We start from the raw sequence: 22,298 nt of genomic DNA, 5'->3' as shown, positions 1-22,298 counted from the left end.
TTTATTTTGGAATAATTTTAGATTTACAGAAAAGTTGTAAAAATAGTACAGAGAGTCCTAGTACTTTCTGCACCAAACTTCCCCTATTGTTAACATCTTACATTAGTAGAATATATATATATATATATATCATATAATCACCCAAAACTTAATCTCTTAAAATGATAATGATTTAGTATTTCTTATCATTCAGTGCAGAGCTCGGCAGTCCCATCTGGTTGTGCCTGGACTCACTCATGTGCTTTCACTGAGCCAAAGGGGTGGCCAGGCTAGAAGATCCACAATGGCCATACTCACATCTGAGAGTGGGTGCTGGCCATCAGCTAGCTTGCCTTGGTTCTCCTCAGAATAGAGAGCCTGAAATACATACACACAAATATATTTCTACTTCTCAACAATGAAGCAAAAGCAATACAAGGGAGCAGAGAGAGTCTTTTCCACAAATGGTGCTGGAACAACTAGACATCCACTTGCAAAAAAACGAATCTAGACACCGACCTTACACTCTTCACAAAATTTAACTCAAAATTAATCACAGATCTATATATAAACCACAAAACTATAAAACTCCTAGATGGTAACATAGAAGAAGACCTAAATGAACTTGGGTATAACAATATCTTTTTAGATACAACACCAAAGGCATGACTCATGAAAGAAATAACTGATAAATTAGACTCCATTAAAATTAAAAATATCTACCCTGCAAAAGAGAATGTCAAGAGAAGGCAAAGACAAACCACAGACTAGAAGAAAATATTGGCAAAAGACATTTCATAAAGGAATGTTATCTAAAATATGCAAAGAACTCTTTCAAGTCAACAAAAAGAAAACAATCATATTTTAAAATGTGCCAAAAACCTGAACAGACACCTCACTCAAAAAGAGAAGATGTCCAACAACATATATCATTAAAGAACTACAAATTAAAATAAAGATATGCTGCTGTATAACTATTAAAATGGCCCCAATCTGGGACAGTGATAATACCAAACGCTGGCCAGGATGCGAAGCAACAGAACTGTCATTCATTGCTGATGGGAATACAAAAGGTTCTAGCCACTTTGGTGGTTTCTTTCTAAAGACACTCTTACCATTTGATCTGGCAATTGTACTCCTTAGTTTTTAGCCAACGGTGTTGAAATTTATACGCACAAAGAACCTATACATGAATGTTTATAGAAACTTTATTCATAACTGTCAAAACCTAGATGTCCTTTCGTAGGTGAATGAATAAACTGGTATATCCAGACAATGGAATATTATTCACCACTTAAATGAAATGATCTATATATCTATATAAAAAGCCAGTGACCAGAACGCTGTAATGACCAGAATGACCAGTCGCTATGACACCCACTGCAGCTAGCAAACCGGCTCGATCTAGGGGTGGGGTCAGCCGGCCAACCTCCTGTGGCCCCTCCCTCCAGCCAGCACCACCCATGATTGGCCTCTCCCACTCCAATAGGGGGTGGGCCAGCCGGCCAACCTCCTGCAGCCCCTCCACCCAGCCAGCCCTGCCCTCAATGGGCCCCCACCACCCTGATCAGCCCACAGCCCTTCCCCCCAGATCATCCCTCCCACCCCGATCAGGGGCAGGGCTGACCTGCTAACCGCCTGTGGACCCTCCCTCCAGCCAGCCCCAAGACCAATGGGCCCCCATCACCCCAATTGGCCCACAGCACACCCCCCCAGCCAGCTCTGCCCCTGATTGGCCCCTCCCACTCCAATCAGGGGCAGGACTGGCTGGCCAACCACCCTTGGCCCCTCCCCCAGGCCGCTGGCCCTCAATCAGCCCCCCAACCCCATCTGGGGGTGGGGCCGTGGCTGGCCCACCACCCACAGCCCCTCCCCATGGCCGGCTCCACCCCCAATTGGCCCCCACCCACCCAAATCAGGGGCGGGGCCTGCCAGCCAACCTCCCACTATCTCCTCCTCCCAACAGGCTGGGCCCTGATCCTCCCTGATTGAGGCCGAGCCAGTCCGACCCCACTGGTGCACCAATTCGTGCACTGGGCCTCTAGTCAAGTCATAAAAAGACATGGAACCTTAAATGCATATTACTAAGTGAAAGAAGTCAATCTGAAAAGGCTACATACTATGATTCCAACTCTAAGATATTCTAGAAGAGTTCAGTCACACAGACCAATTCTGGCTCTATCATTTAGCCAGTTACTTGCCTCAAGTCAAGTGACTTAATCTCTCTTCTTTTCTTAAATTACTCACCCATGAAAGGTGACTAAAGGGTGCCTCCCTCATGGGGTTTATCTGAGAATTAAAGAAAATAATGCATCCAAATTGATTAGCACAGTGTCAGGCAGAAAGCAAGCCCTTGTCAACTCTCTCATGTCTGAGAAGCATCCTTCAATACACTCTAAGAGATACAAAGAAGAAAAAGCATAGAAGTGCCCTCCAGGAGTCCTAATCTAGTAGAAACTGTGGAAAGGTACTGACATTAGTTCACAATAAATTTTGTCATAATTATAAATGTGATTTAATCAGGAGTTAAAGGCCTTAAAAGGGAATTTCCGTTGTAATTTATTGTAAGAATAGAAACCTTCAAACACCAGGGCAAGTACAAAGACTGTCTCAGATATTTTCTGACCACACAGTCTTCTGCAGAGCTAAAATCCTGGTATTAGTCAGCTGTATAGCTTTGATGAACATCACAAACAGGAAGCCACCAACTGCTGTGTCAGTGCTATATTTGGTGCTGGTTTGCCCTTACTTAGAGAACCCTATTCCGTATTGATCCTCCTACCTCAGAAATGATATAACTACCCTTGGGGAAGTGAAAATATACGGAGCTCTGTGAGCTAAGCTTAGCTCCAGGATTTATGGCTGCAAGATATGAAATGCTAAGTAGGCAAGAAAGCTCAAGAACATATTTTCATCAAAAAGACATAGAGACTTGCAGTCCCTGCTACACAAGTAACTCCCTAACAACCATACTGAAAATATGACCACACAAAAAAGACAATGTATCTGAGTTGTTAATATGATTGAAAATATTTGACACCCTTGATGCACTAGAACCTCCTACAAGCTTCACTGGACAGAGCAGAAATCAGTGTAAGGGAGATTATTAAGGATAAGACATTAACTTTATCCCAAACCAACTACCATAATTACACTTTTAACACTGATGAAACTTTCTTGGTGTGATTCGAAAGGTTATTTAGAGTGATGTTCTGACTTAGTTACATGAATTATTTTTAAGCATCACATGGCAGAAGCGTATTAAAGGTAGAATTTTTACTGAATTCAATGAGTAAACCAGTTGTAAAGAGTCACTATCATGACTTCTAAAGCAACACAATTTAATGCAGTGTCTAATCAAGACCTTTTTAAAGGTCTAATTAGATATGGCATTAAATTGTATCAAAATTAAAACAAATTTTTAAAAACTTATTTAAATGACATGACACCAGCCCTAACTGGTTTGGCTCAGTGGATAGAGCGTCGGACTGCGGACTGAAGGGTCCCAGGTTTGATTCCGGTCAAGGGCATGTACCTTGGTTGAGGACACATTCCCAGTAGAGGGTGTGCAGGAGGCAACTGATTGATGTTTCTCTCTCATCGATGTTTCTAACTATCCCTCTCCCTTCCTCTCTGTAAAAAATCAATAAAATATATTTTTAATAAATAAATAAATAAATGACATGACACCATATCTGACATTTTATGTTATGCTGTCACTTTTTAGAACCAAAGAAGAGAATAATGGCATATTTGTCTTGCATCATAATTCAAATAATGTAATTTTTAATCCAAATTTGCTCCAGTGACAAATTTCCATTTTTGCAGAAAACACATTTGTACAGAATATCTGTGGTCCAAAATCATTGTTTAAAAACAAACTATTAAACATTGTCTTTTTGGGTTTTGACATTTAGAGTCAAAGTCTATACAAGCATAAAAGACATTTGTAGTTACAGAATGAAATGTAAATGTTAACTTGACCATGTGAAAGCCAATGTGCAGCTGATAGGTGGAGGAGGTAGAAATAGGAAAGGAAAAGTGAGGGGAAAAAAGTAGGGGTCCTACTACTTAAATGCACTCGTTTTACAAAGCAAGGAATACAAAAAGTCTGACCCCCCCCCCAAATGAGTTTATGTTATTATTTAAAAATTACAAAGGCTTAGAAAAACTAAAAATAATATTCATATCAAACTTTAGCATAGGAGATGGGGATGGGAGAGTAATGGAAGTGAGTTATTACCTCATCTTTCATAAAAGGAATTCTATAGGTGTGGTTTATTGATTTATGGAAGAGTACAGGAATAGGCACATTATCTAAAGTTATCAAGGCAATCTTCAAAAAAAATTTTGAAGTAGCAGCTAAAAGATGTTGTCTTTAGGGAGAATAATTGGGAATGGAGAAGTATGGGTGAGAAACTGTTACTTTTCACCAAAAACTCATCTGTACTATTTGATTATTTATCATATGCATGTGGTATTATGAAAGAACATATTTTCAAAAACTATATATGCATATTGGCATTATTTATTATATGTAGAGAGAAATGCAATAATAGGTAACTTTAAAAGACAACATTTACAGAAAATTTTCATCATAAGCCACAATACACTTAAAAAACATTCTGAAAAGCTCAGTATTTTCTAATTTATTAATATTTCCCTGATAAAATATGTACATGACAGAAAACATTCCTTTTTTAATAGTTGAAAATGACTCAGCAGTGTAATAGAGAAACAAAGAAGAGACTGCATTTCAGGCACAGCCAGGAGTACATGTGTGACATTGGAAAATTCTACTGGGGCCTTAGTTTCCACTGGATGAAAGGGTTAGGCAAAAAAGGCCTTGAAGGCTACTTTAGGCTTGACCTTATATATAGCAAAGCAGCTCATTTCATGTAATTAGAATCAAAAATTTCAGAGATTGGAAAAGAGCTTAGAAGTCAGTCTTTCAACCTCATTCTGCAGAAAGAAAAGTGAGGTCTCATAAAACTTCTAGAGCCGAAAGAGCTAAGGGTGGTGGAATCAGAAATAGAACCCATATTCCTAGACTCTCATGCTGTCATAACAAATACCATAGAACCAAAACACCTTTTCTGGAAGTTACAAGTTCGAGATCAGGGTATCGGCATGGTCGGGTTCTAGTGAGGACTCGCTTCTGGGCTTGCAGGTGGTAGCCTTGTCACTGTGAGCTCATACAGTCTCTCCTTGGTGCACTTACATTGGAGAAAATCTATTTCTTTTCCTCTTCTTATAAGGCCACCAATCATATCAGATTAGGACCCCACCCTGTTACCTTGTTAACCTTAATTGCCTCCTAAAAGCCCCTTCTCTGAAAACAGTCACATTTGGGGTTGGGGCTTCAACATATGAATTTGGGAGTGAACAGTTCAGTCCATAGCATCTTCTTTCATAAAATGTATGACACAACTTTTTGTTGTTGCTGTCAATCCTTCCATTGATTTTCAGAGAGAATGGAAGGGAGGGGGAGAGAGAGAGAAAGAAACATCGATGTGAGAGAGACACATCGATTGGTTGCTTTCCACACGCCCAAACCAGGGCCAGAGATTTGAGTCTGCAACCAACATACGTGCCCTTGACCAGAATCAGACCCAGGATCCTTTAATCCCATGGCCAACGCTCTATCCAATGAGCCAAACCAGCCAGGGCAGGATGACACAATCTGTACACATCTCTTCTCCCTGCCAACATAACACAACTCTTGTCTATATATTTCAATATGAGAAAATTATACTTGACTATAAAAAAGGAAACTATTTCACAGCTTGATATTGTTTCTCGTTTCTTAGTGATGACTTAAGGAGACTAATTGCATAAAGATGTGCATGTGATATAGTTTGCACTTTCTCTACATCCAAGTGTAAATTCAAAGACACAAATGTAGAGGTGCTAAGTTATCCTGTGACAGCCTTCCGTACACACTTACCAGTTGCTCTGACAATATCCCCAGGAGTAAAATATACCCATTAAAGATAACAGATTTCTAGGAAGAAACATGTTTTGTACTTGGTTGAACATTTCCTTCGCAGTCCAGTTTTGTGAAATAAAACCCCAAGTCTTCCTTTCACACCGACAAAAGCAAACAATACAGTCAACATCTGGGTGAGGTAAGGGTTATATTTTCAGTTCAGAGTTGAGGAAAAAGAGCTCATTTGCTAATCATAAAAAGCATATGAAGTTCTTGAAATTCCAAAATAAGGAGCTGAGAATAGGAAACTTAGTTTTAGAGGAAACAACTACTTAAATTACAGCATGTCTAGAAATGGGAAGGGATGCATAAAACCCATGAGGTTACATAATTTGTTCACTAAAAAAGATTTAAAAAAATAAGAGAAAAGAGTGTGCACTATAGATCAAGTAGAAAATACTTTAGGCAAGGTTTTAGAGACAACTACAAGGAGGTTTATATGACTTCATACTCACAGGTCATGTGAGAGGAGATGGTGTAGTCACCCGCTAAAACTCCTTTCCAGGGCCTCCCCACGCTCTCCCTCTGCCGAGTCAACCAGCCCCTCCTTGGCTCCCAGAGCACCCGGAGTAAACACCTTTGCTGTAACCCTTATATATCGCCTGGCAGTGTTTTTCCCGGTGTGGTTCTCACACCATCTGCATCAAACTCACCTCCACTAATCCCCAGCCCGCCCATCCCTGCATGCTTATTAAAAATGCAGATACTTTGGCAGCTCTGTAGAAAACATCTCTTTGAGAATGAGCTCAGGGATCTGCATTTTATCCACTTGATTAAACGTATACTACATTTTGAGAATTGCTACTACATGTTAGCTATTAGCTTGTCTCTCACCAAACTGCGAGTGCCTTTGATGACAGGTGCTGTGATTTATCAGCCTCTTTATCAAATGACAAGCTCGAGTAGGTCCTTGATAAACATGTGTTGACTGGGACCCTGAGGAGCACCTCCTAGTCAGCAGAAGGCAGGGAAGTGGAACTCACAGAATGACTGACCAAATCTAAAAACTGGCACTCAGTCCTCAAAGTCGAGATGAAACAAGCAAGAAATGATACTGGGTTCCGATTCAGAACTGACTCAATACTTTGCAAACTGCTTTCGAAATATTTACTAATTTTGCTCTGTGGGAAACCACGTGAGGGCTAGCTGAGGCTCTGAGGAGTCCTGCCACTTGCGTGCAGTGACTTAGGCAGGACACAGCAGTGGTACCAACGGATGCCAGTGAGGAGCAGCAGGGAAGAGGGTCAGTGAAGAAGCCAGGAAGTCCCTCACTTCTGGGGAGTGCCGAGGAGGATTTGCAGCTGAAATTTGAGGTTGAGTCGAAAACCACATGAGAAGCAAGGTGTCGAAATGAAGCCTCTCAGATCACACAGGAAGCCACACACCAGAGGCTGACCCGGCCATCACACTGACTCCTACCATGTATCTGCGCATGGGAAAGCATTCATCGCAACTACAGATCAGGACTGGGAGCGACTTTTCCAGAAAGAAGAACATGGGGATGACAGTTGGTCAGTGGAAAACTAAAAGGGGAATACTGAGATCTTTGTTGAAAGCTGTGAAATCTTGCCTCTCACCTGAATAGGGAGGGCGGAGGGTTAGACTAGGCACCTTCTGTCTTGCTATAAAAGAACCTTCAGACTTGCAGAAGCAGAATATGTTACTGTCCAAGGAGAAAAGCTACACGATATAATATAAATGCTAGGTCATGTCCAGTTTTTGTGGTCATGTTGATCAACCTAATTATGATACCAACTTTAAAAAGGACTTACATTTAAGTTCCGTTTCTGGGAAAAACATGCTTGAACTCATTGTTTTGTTTTTATTTGTTGGAAGTCATGCGGGTAGAAAATGTTTAGTCTTTTACAAAAGTCAATGTCTCAGGTACATTCTGTCTATGCTGAGGTTTAAATCCAGAGAGCAGCTAAGCGCTGGTGAGCAGTTCAGAATAGAAATAACTAGAAATGTGTCTCTCACATCTAAGTAGCTAAGAGCACCTGGAGAGGAAAAGCTACCCAACCTTGCCTTCTGATGGCCTGGCATTTCTTCCTATGTCTCTATTCTGCTCCTGCTCATAATTCCATCATAGTTATTCCAAAGCATCTTCCTAAGTCCCTGACCCCATTGCTCTCCTTATCACTTTTACATGATGACTTCACATTGTAGATCACAGAGAAAATAAGGTACCAATGATAAGAGCGTCTTCACTTTCCTGCTTGCACTGGGCCCCCACCCAGAAAAGAAACTTATTCACACCCATCCTCCTCTCAGAAACATCACGTACACACATCTGTCTTACAATGTTGGCCCCAGTATTTGCTTGTCAGACATCCCAACCAGTCTGCAGGGCACAGAGCAAATCCCGCTTCTCACCCCTCTGCTTCCCGATACATAAATGCTCTGTAAGTGTTCATGGGAGGAAGCAGACATGAGAAAGGCAGAGGTATTTGCAACATGTTTGAGAATGTTTAACATTTAAGGTGAATGGGGAGATAGTGCTAATTCACGGAAACATTTAATATAAATTTAAAACCAATGAGACCACTTTAGCCTACCTACATAGGCACTTACCTATGGCCTCATCAAACCATGGGTAAGAATAAGATCATGAGCCTCATTTAATGATTTTATTTTTAACTAGAGGCCTGTTGCACGAAGAGATTCGTGCAATAGGCCTTCCCTTCCCTTGGCTGCTGGCACCGGTTTTCCTCCTGCACCTGGGACCCAGGCCTTTGCTCTGGCTGGGCTCCGGCCAGAGCTGCCCCAGAGCCCTCAGGCTTTGCTGCTCGGCAGGCCCCGGGGTTTTGAGGCCTCGTTGCTCAGCCAGTCTCGGGGCGTGAGGCCTCGCTGCTCCGCCTGGTGCCAGGGCCGTGTGGCCTCGCTCTTTCACCAATCCCGGAGCCATGAGGCCTCGCTGCTCAGCCAATCTCGGGGCCGTGAGGCCTCGCTGCTCCACCAGCCCCAGGGCTGTGATGCCTCGCTGCCCCGCCTGTCACCGGGGCGTGTGGACTCGCTGTTCTGCCTGGCACCGGGGCGTGTGGCCTTGCTGCTCCGCCTGGTGCCAGGGTGTGAGGCCTCACTGCTCCGGCCCCAGGCCATCAGACTTCGCTCCACTGCTTGGAACCTAGTTTGCAAATTAACCGCCATCTTTGTTGGTGGTTATTTTGCATATTGTGCTGATTAGCCAATGGGAGGCATAGCGAAGGTATGGTCAATTACCATGTGTGTCTATTATTAGGTAAGATTGTGGTAAAATTCATATAACATAAAATTAGCCATCTTAACCAATTTTTAAAAGTTTGAATTACTTTTTGCTATGTTTTTTTCTCTATCTTTTTTATTGAATTCATTGGGGGAAACATTGGTTAATAAAATTTAGATAGGTTTCAGGTGTACAATTTTATAATACATCCTCTGTATATTGTATTGTGTGTTCACCACCCAAGTCATCTCCTTCTGTCACCATTTACCACCCCCCACCACCCACCACACACATACGAAAAAGCACACCTTAACCATTTTTAAGCTGAATTGTATTAAATGTGTTCACATTGTTATAAGCCCACCACTTTTAATGATATAAAACGAGGTTATATCTTCCTTTTGTAAAAAGGACAAATAAAGGTGTTTGAAAAATCTGCCTTAAGAAGACTGAAGCACATGCAGCAGCTAGGCAGGCACCACTGATTACCTGGCAGCAGCTTCTGGGGCTGAAGGGAAGACTGTAAAGTCACAGTAATTGAAGGGTGTTTTCTTCCAAAGAACTCGAGCCGCAGACTACATTTCTGGTGCTAAACATCCCCTGGGCTTGACACCTGCCAGCGATGATAGCCAGTCAACTTTAGGCCTGGCCCTGATTAACCAACAAACTAGACACTGAGTGATTTTAGAGAAGCAATTCAGATCCAAAATGTACCAGTAAGTAAACAGCACATCATCCCACCTCTTACCCCCCAAAAATGCATCTTCATCTAGCCCTACACTCTCTGGACCGGACCATTTGGCAATCTTCCACAGCAGGTGAGTAAGTCAGAGACAAGAAATTTGAAATGTAGTGACAGGATCTGAAGTCAGGCAGCTAATAGAGTCATTGCACCAATTCTAACATAATCATTTCGCAGCACAGGGTCAATACCTAACAACACAAAACTTCAACTGCCACCTGAAGCACTTAGAAAAGAAGTCAAAATACAGTTTCCACAGCTACTTATTGAGGCTCTCCTATAGACCGGCTGTGTGTTAAACAGCATACCATGAATATTAGCACACTTGCTCCCAAATTTCAGAAATAAATCTTTCAAACTATGAAAAATCTGATCAAAAGTTATATAACAAAAAAAAGTTATATAACATGAAGGGAAAAATGATAATATTTGCTTCTTCAAAACTTGTAGAGAATACAAACTGACAGAAAATATTACAATAGACTATAAAGGGGATGTCCTAGAAAGAAAGAAACGGGAAGATTTGAAACGATTATTCAGAATTGGACGGTGATAATTTTCACAATTATTTGATTACTTTTCTTGGTCTGGAATTTATTTTGACAGTCAGAAACAGAATGTGCCAACCTCTTATAAGCAAATAGTGGTGTTTACTAGAAAGATACATGCATAGTTTATTGAACCCAAAGGGTAGGAAATACACCTGTGCAGTGCCAGGAAGGAAACACGGAATTGGGAGTTAGGAATTGTGATTACTCTCACAATTGCCCTGGAAAGTAAGATACTCCCATTTCCACTTCTCTGTTTGCCTCCTTTATTCTTTCCCTCTGCAGTCAGGCTTTCTCTGCCTGGGGATGGCCCAAATATGCAACCCTCTCTCCCACCAAAGCCCTGTTATTCTCACCCCTCACATTCACTGGGGAAGCACTAAAGCTTCTGAGACCTAATTTCAAATTCCTACGTGGAGAAATTGATGAGGATAGCTTAGGCCAAGTATTCACGCCCAGGTGTCTATGTTTTCCAGAAGGCTCTATTTCCTGTGATGCCAGTTATAGTACTAGATTTTAATGTTCTACCCATAGGATTGCAGCAACTTGATTCATCAGCAACCAAGTGAAGTTACAGAAATGTGAAGCAAGAACATCCTGTGCCAAATGCTTAAATTAACAGATCAATATTGTTGGTTTTCATCCCATCCACCAAAAAGCATGTGCAGTTTTTCTTAAGTGAAGAGTTGCAAGCATATCCTTAGGACATTCACTTTGTACTACGCTTCTTTTTTCACAGGAGATAACGCATCTTTACTTACTGGAAAAAGCAGTCTGTGTGGTTGTTCTATCATCAGCGTGGGAGCTGCTCTATGAAAGCCTAAGCATTTATCGACTTCAAGACTGTTGCAACACACAGACAGAGAGCATAAACCAGCATTTCTCACCACAGATGCTTTGTCTTAGAGACTAGGAGCTGTGCTTGGTAACAAATGCTGGAAGGCACTGAGGTACCAATTACTAACTATTTACGGACAATGCCATCTTTAGAAAGGAATAACACAATGATAAAAACAGTTGATTCTGTTGCAGGAGTCAAGTATTTCCATACTCTCTTTAGCAAGCCTTTATAATCTATATTTAATCACGAGTTTCTTTGGGGATTCTTGTCTAGGGACAAGCTTAAACCATTAATTAAATCACTGCATCTGTGATGCTGGAGTTGTTCCTTCCTTGTCTATAATATACACTTGTCTACTGGTCTGAATGAGGAGAATGGGAGGCAGAACCCAGACTGTGCCGCCTCGTCTTGGGTTGAATTGTCCCCCTCCCCGCAATTCATATATCGAAGTCCTAACCCCAGTATCTCCAAGTGTGACCGTATCTGAAGACAGGGCCTTTACAGAAGCGATTAAGCTAAAATGAGACCACCAGAGTGGGCCCTGGTCCAGGATGACTGATGTTCGTATAGTAAGAAGAAATTTGGACACGCAAAGGGAAGTTTGAGCGCCAGGGATACTAAGCACAGAGAAGAGATCATGTGAGGACCCGGTGAGAAGATGGCCGTCTGCAAGCCAAGGAGAGAGTCCTCAGAGGAAACAAACCTGTCAGCACCTTGTTCTTGGGCTCTCAGCCTCCTGAACTGTGAGAAGCTAAATTTCTGTTGGTTAAGCCACCCAATCTGAAATATTCTATTATGGCAGCCATAGCAAATTAATATGCTCCCCTGGGAGAGATTTTAATAGCAGAGGATCCCCTAATACTTTTCTTCAGGTGACCCATTCACAAGTTTAACTGAACGTGAGCTCATTTAAGAGCAGTTCCCACAGTGCAGGGCTGCCTTCCCTCATGGCAACAATTGGCAGGGACATGTAGCAACTGCCTCCTTTCTAAGGGAGTTTTACACAGTCCCAAGGCTGCCTACTGTCGTACACATAATTGCTCCCCCCATTTAAACATCGCCCTGACTTCTGCAAGCATGTGAGCCACTGTGATGGCGTGGCTCAGACAGCCCCGAGACTCGGCAGCAGCACGCCCACCACTCATGTTTCCTCCAAAGCCAATGACATTGATTTTTTTTTAAATGGATATACCTCCAAGGACAAAACAGAGTTGCAGAATCAAAGAAGCAATAATTTTTCTCTGGCCATTGTAATTGTTAAAGTGAAGTCACCTTGTGAACAAACCAGATTATGAAACATGGGGAAATCCTCCCCTTTTCCACTTGCTTATTTAAACATTTGTTATCAAAGGAAGGAAGCTGATTATGAGTCCAAAGGGGGATACTGTGGTTTAGTACAAATCAGGGGTTTAAGTCGTTGCAGGATTTTTTGGTGACGAGTTGAAAAGATTCATTTCCTCCACATTGGGGTTGGTTCAAAGGTTGTTCTTTGCTGGTTTGTGATGCCCCCAGTACTGTATTTCCTTGGTCCTTGGTTAATTTATAGAAGTTGCAAATAATCAGGAAAGGCCTCCAGACATAGTCTGTGAGCCCTGTGATCCTTATTACTCCCCTGGCCAAGGAGAGTCCCCCAGGACAAAAGCCAAAATGTGCGAGGGATGCCAGGGCTGCACAGAGCTCAAAAGCAGAGATCTCTCTCATTCTGTGCCTCTCCCTAACCTCTCTCCCACTCCCTCTCATTTTCTCTCCCCCTCACTCCACCCTCATTCATTCACTCTCTCTTGCTAGAGCAGATTGAAAAGATTTTCAATTAGGGAGTCCCCAACAATAAGAGTTCAAGGCGGGGCTGCTTTTGGAGGAGGCTCAGGACTTGGGACTCACATTAGAATCTCCAGGCACAGGCACTGGTTAGCAATAGACTTTGAAGCAAATAGCATCTCAGCATTGATCTGTGCTCCCCCATAAACTAAGGATGCAAAAGATTCATGTGTTCAAATAACCAAATGTTAATTCAGGACCCTTCCTGGACAGAAGCTAAACGCATACTTCCCACCAAACACACACACCCAGCAACAACAGCCCCTCCCACGTACACACAAGAACCACCACGCTCACACACCACAACTAGCACATACACCACCAACCGCCACGCCCACACACATCATCAGCCACTACTCACCCACATGCATATCGATAACAAACACCACCAACACACAACGCATCCCACACACAGTTTCACAAGAGGCACGTTACAAAAATGCAGCCCTCATAAATGATTTAGAGGGAATATGAAAAACAAGAACCCTCAACAACATCATCTCTATTCTCTATTCTTCTCATTGTTTCAGAGTCTCTACCTCTGCATTACACTAACCCAGATTTTAACATTGACTTTGGAAGGGAAATGTTTTGTACCTTTGATAGTAACCCTTTGTTCTATCTTCCCCAATATGTTTGTCTGGAGTCTCCTGATTCTGTCACTTTAGGCAAGAGGGTTTGCTCAGTGTGTCTTAAAAAACAAAGGCACAGCTACATTTTATAACCCGGTACCAGACCACATTCTCTCGTCATGTCTGCCTCCTTGCCCAAAAGCAATGAAAGCTCCTTTACTAACGGAAAAAAAATTCTGCGTAAGGTAATCGGGTCACTTTAGAAGGGTGTGGATTAAGTACATTTTAGGGCATAAGGGGTGTGTTTAGTTTTTCAGAAATAAAAATTGGACATATCATCCTCCTCTAATTTGGAAAGAGATTATTCAAAAGCAGTCAACTCATGACTACACTAAGCCTAATGTACTTGAGACTTGTTTTGTTTCCTTTTTTTCCCTACTGCTGCCTACTCTGTCTCAGTTTCACTGTTCATTATCTTCTTTGTCAGCGTGTAGACAGAAAGGTCATGGTGACATATAAGTCGATCCCTTTCATTTTATCTTTGTGGCTCTGCAAAAGATTTGGAAGAGGAATAAGCTGAAACCTAAGGATCACCTGAGGATTTTAATTACTTCTGTGCTCTCTGCCCCCCAATTTGTACCATTTTAATTGAGTTTTTTTGCATGAGATAAATGTGTCTTTATCTCTCCATCCTTGCCTCAGTACAAGAAATGCTCCAACAAGCAATTTGGCAAATGAAAGTAATCAATAAGAGCCACTGCAAAGGGCTTGTTAACCCAAACAATGATGTCTGTACCACATTCCTCTGCCAACTTCTAGGTCATCCACACCGAAAGGTTGCTAAGCTCCATATCCTCTGGAAGGATTTGACATAAAAGCGAATTGCATGCAAATTGGGTGTATGACTCTGTAATGCTATAACCGCACAGAAAACTGTTGTCATCTCTGGCCACTGCTAAACTCTACTTGGCATAAAGAAAGACACCTAAAATGTATGGACTTCAGTAAGCCCATCTTCAAAAGATTCATTGCCCAAATTCATAGTGAATGACTGACTACGAGTTGTACAGAAGGGCTTTTCAAGCTGTTCAAGAATTTTAACATTCCATTGTTTGAGAATGATTAATAATTAATTCATGACTAATACAATCAGTATAATTAATGAATGGTTAATACAATCATTACTATATGACACACTGTATAAAATGTAAATAGATGGGTTGAATGGGCATTAATGTTAATGGAGGACAGTTTGCACTTATGTAATTAGACATTTCATTGTTGGGTGCATAATCAATTGGGATGTATTGCATAGAATGTATTGACTGCTAATTAACTTTAATGATACTTATTCCATTATTTAAATAGAAAGTATGAAAACTAATCACTGCAGAATTTCCTGAAGCTCTACTCGTTGTTTCAATCAATATTTGCTTTCTCTATAGCATAATACTTCAGAAATTATCTCAAGCTTGACCAAGAATATTGACTCTGATTCACCACAATTTAAAAAAAAACCAAATCGTTATAATTTCGAAAATGTTGTCCCTCATTTCTGAGTAAGTGTTGTTGTTTGTGGTATAATGACTTCACTCTAAAAGGCATGGGGAAAATAGCTAATCTTTTCCCTGTCTTTAGATATCATCAGGAGTTAAACTGCAAAGTTCCTGGGAGTTCAGGGTTTAGGAATATGTGGAAAGGAGCTGTGCTTTTTCTAAGAATATGTTCTGATTCTGATGATTCTAGCTAAAAACTGTGTAAGGAAAGTTTCACAGCTTTAAATGAACAGACTTACTCACTAGGTCAATGTCTGAAATCAGATTTTTATCCACTCACAGTAATGATTTAATGTACATGAACAGCCACTGGTTAGATGTATCAAAAATTAATGCTAGTGGGCCAAAGAGCAGTTTTATGCAAATAAAAAAAACCTGACATTGCCATTTTAGTTATTTCTAACTAAGGAGAAAGAATAATAAAAACAATGACTAATGTTAGTTGAGCCTTTTCTAAGTCCCAGGCACTACTATCGCAATTGCTTTATATAGATTACATCACTGAGTCTTCAAACAACTCCATGTTGTAAAATTGAGACATATTAGAGGTCAAGTAACATGTTCAAGGTCACACAGTTATTAAGAGGCAGACTAGATCTGAATTGAAGCATTCTTACTCCAGATCCCCTATTTTAAACTAGTAAGTTACATAGCCTGCAAACTGACTCACACATCAGAATTCTACATAGCCATACCTAAAACTTTTCTGGATTACCAACAAAAGGACAAATTCTTATCATACCATTACACAGTTTTCCTTCCCTCCACACTTCAACATTCAAAAAAGCACAGGAGATATACCTCACCTTCTGAATTTCCCAACTCTTCTCACATCTAGAGCACAGTTCTTTATTTTTCTGTACTAACTGGAAAACAGCATATACAAGAGTGCATAGGATCATGGTGCAAAATAAAGAACCAAATCACACTCACAAGCAAATTCACACTGTGATAGAGTTAACCAATTTCCAACAAATAAGATAGTGTCCTTTAAAATTTTCAACAAATTTAACTCATCAGCTTGTAAAAACCAAATCAGCTTGGGAATGAAAGTGAAGTAACTCTGGCTCGGTCAAGGAAATGAAAAGGAAAATGGAGTCAGGAGTTTATAGTCTTATTTTCTTTCCCCTCAGGTGACTCATATCACTGCAACCTTATCTCAACATGCCTGCACACACCCAGTCCGTTCATCATCCTATGCCCAACATGAAACCTTTTTTTTTAACTTATGTTTTTACTGATTTCAGAGAGAGAGAGAGGGAGAGAGAAAGAGAGAGAGAGAGAGAGAGAGAAACATCAATGATGAGAGAGAATCATTGATCAGCTGTCTCCTGCACTTCCCCCACTGGGGATCGAGCCTGACACTTGGGCATGTGCCCTTCCTGGGAATTGAAGGGTGACCTCCTGATTCATGGGTCAATGCTCAATCATTGAGCCACATCGGCTGTGCTTTAAACCTTTTTCAATGAAACACCAAGGACCTATAACACAATTCTCCCTCAAAACCAACAAGCCATTGTTTGCTATTAATTTCAAATCTCCCAAAGTGTAATTTTCCCCATTAATTCATTTAAAATTGATCATTGGAAAGCTATGACTTAGCTATTCTTCATCCTTGATATTGGAGTTCAACAGCTACTTTTCCCAAATTCTAACTAATTAGTATCCACCTGCAAGTATACCCTTCAAATGAACATACTATCAAATTTATGTTTTTATAAATTCTTCAGTTTTTCTATTAGACTTCGATGGTGTCTGATATCTTTCAAAGTATCTTCTCATTCAAAAGCTACTAACCCATATCACCATAATATAAGTGTGGGGATCTTCAATTTTCCTCATAATAAAAATATTTGACACCTTTGAAAAGCACATAAGCTATTGATGAGTTAAATTTGTTGAATATTTTAAAGGACACTATCTTATTTGTTAGAAATTGGTTAACTCTATCATAGTGTGAATTTGCTTGTGAGTGTGAAAGTAGCTAACACACATTTTCAGTATACATCAATTTGCTTTGTGCAGAATAGCAAATTGCATAGCAATATAGTAGTTTTAATAACACCAAAAAACAGCAGCATTGATGGGCATTTAATGTCTTTGTTACTCAGCTAGTTTGTTGTTACTTAATAAGAAAAATTATGTAAACATCAAGTACTTCTAGCTTTAAAATTGATTTTATTTGTCCTTCCCTTTAAAAATCTTAAATAGGCAGCATATATCTCTTGGAAAGTGTTATGTTTCCTTTTAATGCAACAATTCTTCTTTGAGTGTGTGGTCAGGCAATAATAAGCTTATAGTTTTGTAGGTAAAAAACCTGATCACACATGAAATACTTTTCACATTTTCTCTAGTTCATATGTTTCCATGGTTAAGATGTAGAGATATTTTTAAAGACTTGGAAATACCTGAATACTAACATAAGAACAGTGAATCCAATGCCCTAACCCAGTGGTCGGCAAACTCATTAGTCAACAGAGCCAAATATCAACAGTACAATGACTGAAATTTCTTTTGAGAGTCAAATTTTTTAAACTTAAACTATATAGGTAGGTATATTGTTATTAACTTAATTAGGGTACTCTTAAGGCTTAGGAAGAGCCACACTCAACGGGCCAGAGAGCCACATGTGGCTCGAGAGCCGCAGTTTGCCGACCACGGCCCTAACCGGTTTGGCTCAGTGGATAGAGCGTCGGCCTGAGGACTCAAGGGTCCCAGGTTCAATTCCAGTCAAGGGCATGTACCTTGGTTGTGGGCACATACCCAGTAGGTAGTGTGCAGGAGGCAGCTGATCGATGTTTCTCTCTCATCGATGTTTCTCTCTATTCCTCTCCCTTCTTTTCTGCAAAAAATCAATAAAATATATTTTAAAAAAAGAACAATGAATCCAAGAGCAATAAATGATATTGTACCATTTATATGTGTCCATGTTGAATCAAATTAGCCAGCTTTAGATTGCAGGGCAAGGATAGACTAATCAGTTTATTGCAAGCATTTATTCAACGTTTGAAACTATACCTTGTCATAGGTTGCTCCAGGGAAAGACTGAGGAAATGTTTTGTAGGATGTACTTATTTTTCAACACTATGCCTAGTGTCCTGAAAATAACCCTTTTGAAAAAATACTTTTGCAATTTTGGTCTCCCCCCGCCCCCCGTCCCCCGCTTTACAAATATGGTAACTTGATAGTTCAGTAGGGTTCTTCACAATATGTTCCAGGAGTACGTAGTTATTTGAAGTTTTATGAGATTAATATAAATACATTCTAAAGACTCTGCCAATTGTATATGCTTAAAAGTTGTTCCACATGGTTTTTTGTTTGTTTGTTTGTTTTGATAAGTTCATCGAGGTCCAGTGTCCCAGGATAGGGTAAAAGATCAATGAAAGCATTAGGGGTTAAGGCTTCAGTAAGGTAAAATTATCTGGCATGCTGTACACCCCGCCCTGCTTCCACCAATTACAGGATTTCCCTGTGGGAGGTTTCCACACAAGAGTCTCAGTTAGAAGAGTCTATTAAAAACAAAGCTTTCTAGACAGGTGGGGTTTTGGGTGTTGTTGTTTTTTTCTTTTGCAAGAATATTACATTCAAAACAACCACAGCAAGACTTTCAATAAATAAGTTTATAATATTTCTGATGTTCAAAATAAATGTCAGAATCATCCATTTTTCATTCAGAGGATTCGATTCTCAATCTACTATGTAAGCACACATCAAGCTAGGAAAAGAAATCTATGTACAGCATGACCTACTTTTGGTGTACTGAATTTTTTCTTAAAAAGAATTTAAAAATGTCATTGAAAATCCAGACAGTGCTGCATTAATACAATGAATGCAAAAGCATATTTCAATATAAATCAGAATGAGCTGTATTTTTTCAAGAGATTCTACAAGCAATAATTTTAGGTATATTTTTCTGTTATATATACTACTATAAACACTATTAGACTATTTAAATTTACACTCATATCCTCAGTTGCCTGTTCTGGCACATAATTCTTTTTGTAAAGGAAAGAAAAACCTTTATTAAGGTAGCTTCAATTTTGATACTATGATTATTCATATTTTCATACTATTATGTCATTTAGACATACTCAGAGATACCCTTGCCTCTATATTAGAATTTTATTTTTATTACCTAATTCTTCTGCTTTTATTACAAAATGCACTCTAAGTTGTTTAAAATACTTTTCCTAACATGCACAAGAACTCTATGATATATGCATATAGCCCATTTTATAGTAGAGGATGCGGAGGCTCATAAATAGTAAAGAACCTGCCTAGAGCTCAATAACTAGAAAGGGGAAGAGGCAGCACTTGAACCCAGTTCTGTTTGGCTCTATACTTCTGCTCTTTCCACTACATCAGGTAACAAGCCACATATGCTTCATATAGTTGTAAGCATCAGAGATTATATAATTTTTGGCCTATTTTTGACATTCAGTAAATGACACCTACTTATTGTCATCATCATCCTTTTTTATAGTGTCACTTAGCTATGAGCATTCCTTTGCCAGAGAAACACCCTCTAACAGGTCATTTTCAACCCAAGCATATGCTTTTTGTGCCTCTGCCTCCTCTCTGTTACCCTACACAATCCACTGCATAATTGAAATATTCCTCATTTTCTCCTCCGCATACACAAGTTCAGGATAGTAGTAGAACAGTAGAAAGAACACTGGCTTGTGAGTCGACTAGAACTCCATTTGACTCCCAGCACAGACCACTTCACAGCTAAGTAACTGTGGGCAAGTTACTTAACTTCTCTGAGATGAAGATCTTTTCATCTGTAAAGCGAATAATGATGCCTATCTTGTAGGGTTTGTAGATTAGAAACAATGCATGCACATAGTAGGTACTCAGTAAACAGTTTTTCTCATTATCATTTTCATAATTATAACCTATGCTTCAGTTAAATCAGACCAAATACCCACCCCCAATACTGTCTGTGCTTTGCAATTCTCTCCCATCGCATTGTCATCCAGTTCATTCTTCATTCTTCAATCTTAGTTCAAAAGTCAATTCCATCAGACTTTCCTAGGTCCTACTACAAGAAGAGATCGTTCCTTTATCTGAACTGCTGTAGCACTTGGAACTTGCTTATTAGGCCACTGTATCTTGTATCACAATATGTTTATTTTTGCCTATGTTTGTTATTAAGCTGTAAGAACCTTGATTGCATGGACAATATCTTAAGCTTCTCTGTTTTCTCCATAGCACTTAGCTCAGTACCTGGCACTCAATAAATGGATGAATAAATCACATATATAATAAAGTTTTTATGAAATCTGTATTCTTTCTTTAATAGTTTCAAATCTCAATTTAAAATGTGTAGAAACTCTTAATAGTTTTCAGAATATGATCTATTTCTAAAGTGACTAAATAAAAAATTATGCTCCTTGACCCTCCCTTAGAAAACATCCCTCCCATGATGGCTATGACTATGTGGAATTTCCACAAGAGCCTTAGGCACACTAAGGTACACTGTAGACATGTGGCCTGAAACAAAGAGAACGAGAAGACTGGAAGAACCAAGATATATATATATATATGATTTATTATAAGGAATGTACTCACATGATTAGGAAGGCTGAGAAGTCCCACAACCTGCGATCTGCAAGCTGAAGTCCCAGGAGAGCCGATTGGTGTAGTTCCATTCCCAGTATGAAGGCCTGAGAAGCACCTAGTGCTCTGCTTGCCAAGCTCTACCAGGAGCATCCATGATGATGTAGGTCCAGTCTGAGAGCAACAGAACATTGATGTCCTAGTTCAGTTACCCACAGGGAGAGGGAGAGGGAGAGTGAAAGGGGGGACAATCTGCTTTACTTAGCCTACAGATTCAAATGCTAATCTCACCCAGGAACAATCACAGCCACACCTTGAAATCATGTTCAGCCAAATAACTGGGCACTCCATGATCCAGTTGAGTTGACACATAAAATTAACCATCACAACTCTTAAGTTTAAAAGGATGTGATCTTGGCAAAAAATAAAAATAAAAAAATTCAGCAATCTAAACCAGAGTAATATCTCATTCATCTGCTGCAGGCAAATCATTAAAGACTGGCCTTGGGCCGAGGGAAAAGTAGACACTGAAACCACACTCTGCCCACCAAGCTTTACCAAGTTGTCCTGGGGCAGCCTTCACCTGGGAGAAGGTGCCTCTTTTTAATTCGCTGAGTAGTTGTGGGCCAGGAGAAGAAAGATGCATTTGATGTGAACCCCTGGAAGGAATTTACCTGCTGAGATGGACTTCCTAGGGTCAACCGAGGACCCAAATTTTATGAATAATAAGAGTCTCGCGGCCATTTGCTGACAGGGGGTCCTCACATTGAACTCTGGGCTTCCCACATTATTTCCCTGCCTATTTACACTGTTGAGTCAACAACTGCAGGGAAACTCTGAGACCTGCCCACTTATCCAATAGTATATTGTATATTTATTTGTCCAATAGTATATTTATCTGTATGATTGTTGTCTTAAACTTTTTTTATAGAACATTCCAAACATATACTGAAATAGAGAGTATTATATAATAGCTCTCAACATACCCGTTAATCAGTTTCATCAATGACCTACCCAACTTTATTTTATCTATACCCCCATAGTATAGATTTCAAGGGAAGAGAGAAAAAGTAAAAAGAACCCCAAAGCCGCTGGAATGATAAATAAAAATATTCTTTTTCCATCTGTCACTTGGTCTGGTACTCATCACATATTCTGAGTTCTTATGGCAGATCAAGCTTCGAGGCCTCAGATCCCTCATTTGTAAAATAAAGGGAACTAAATGGTCTCTAAATCACCTTTGACAGGAATTCTATGAGTTTATTGGGAAAAGCCTAAGAAAGCACAGGAGGGATCTTATTGAAATAGCATTTGCTTGCTGGCATATTTCCATTTCTGGTTTAATTAATTTTAAAACATGTTATATCTTCCAGAAAAAAAATAATAACTTCCAAAATGAGAAAGACCCCTGCTCAGCATTTCTCTGTTGGGCAGTAGATACTCTATAGGAAAAATAAATCTTTCCTCATTCACATATTTGATTCCAGAA

The 22,298-nt window shown here is 40.0% G+C and overlaps 1 protein-coding gene across 1 annotated transcript in view; it reads right to left on the bottom strand.

The window, feature by feature from the left end:
* Positions 1–22,298, bottom strand: part of LOC102772821 (chromosome unknown open reading frame, human C5orf30) — a 93,868-nt gene that overhangs the window by 29,647 nt on the left and 41,923 nt on the right. Inside the window, exons 4-5 of the mRNA XM_015558297.1 lie at positions 21,123–21,222; positions 20,822–20,983 (exon numbers count right to left, since the gene is read on the bottom strand). Of these exons, the coding sequence (XP_015413783.1) occupies positions 20,950–20,983; positions 21,123–21,222 (134 nt within the window). The 3' untranslated portion in view covers positions 20,822–20,949. The remainder of the gene's footprint in view (positions 1–20,821; positions 20,984–21,122; positions 21,223–22,298) is intronic.

Source organism: Myotis davidii, unplaced genomic scaffold (assembly GCF_000327345.1).
Source record: "Myotis davidii unplaced genomic scaffold, ASM32734v1 scaffold473, whole genome shotgun sequence".
In the NCBI taxonomy this organism is placed as follows: domain Eukaryota; kingdom Metazoa; phylum Chordata; class Mammalia; order Chiroptera; family Vespertilionidae; genus Myotis; species Myotis davidii.
This window is presented reverse-complemented; position numbering and strand designations above follow the sequence as displayed.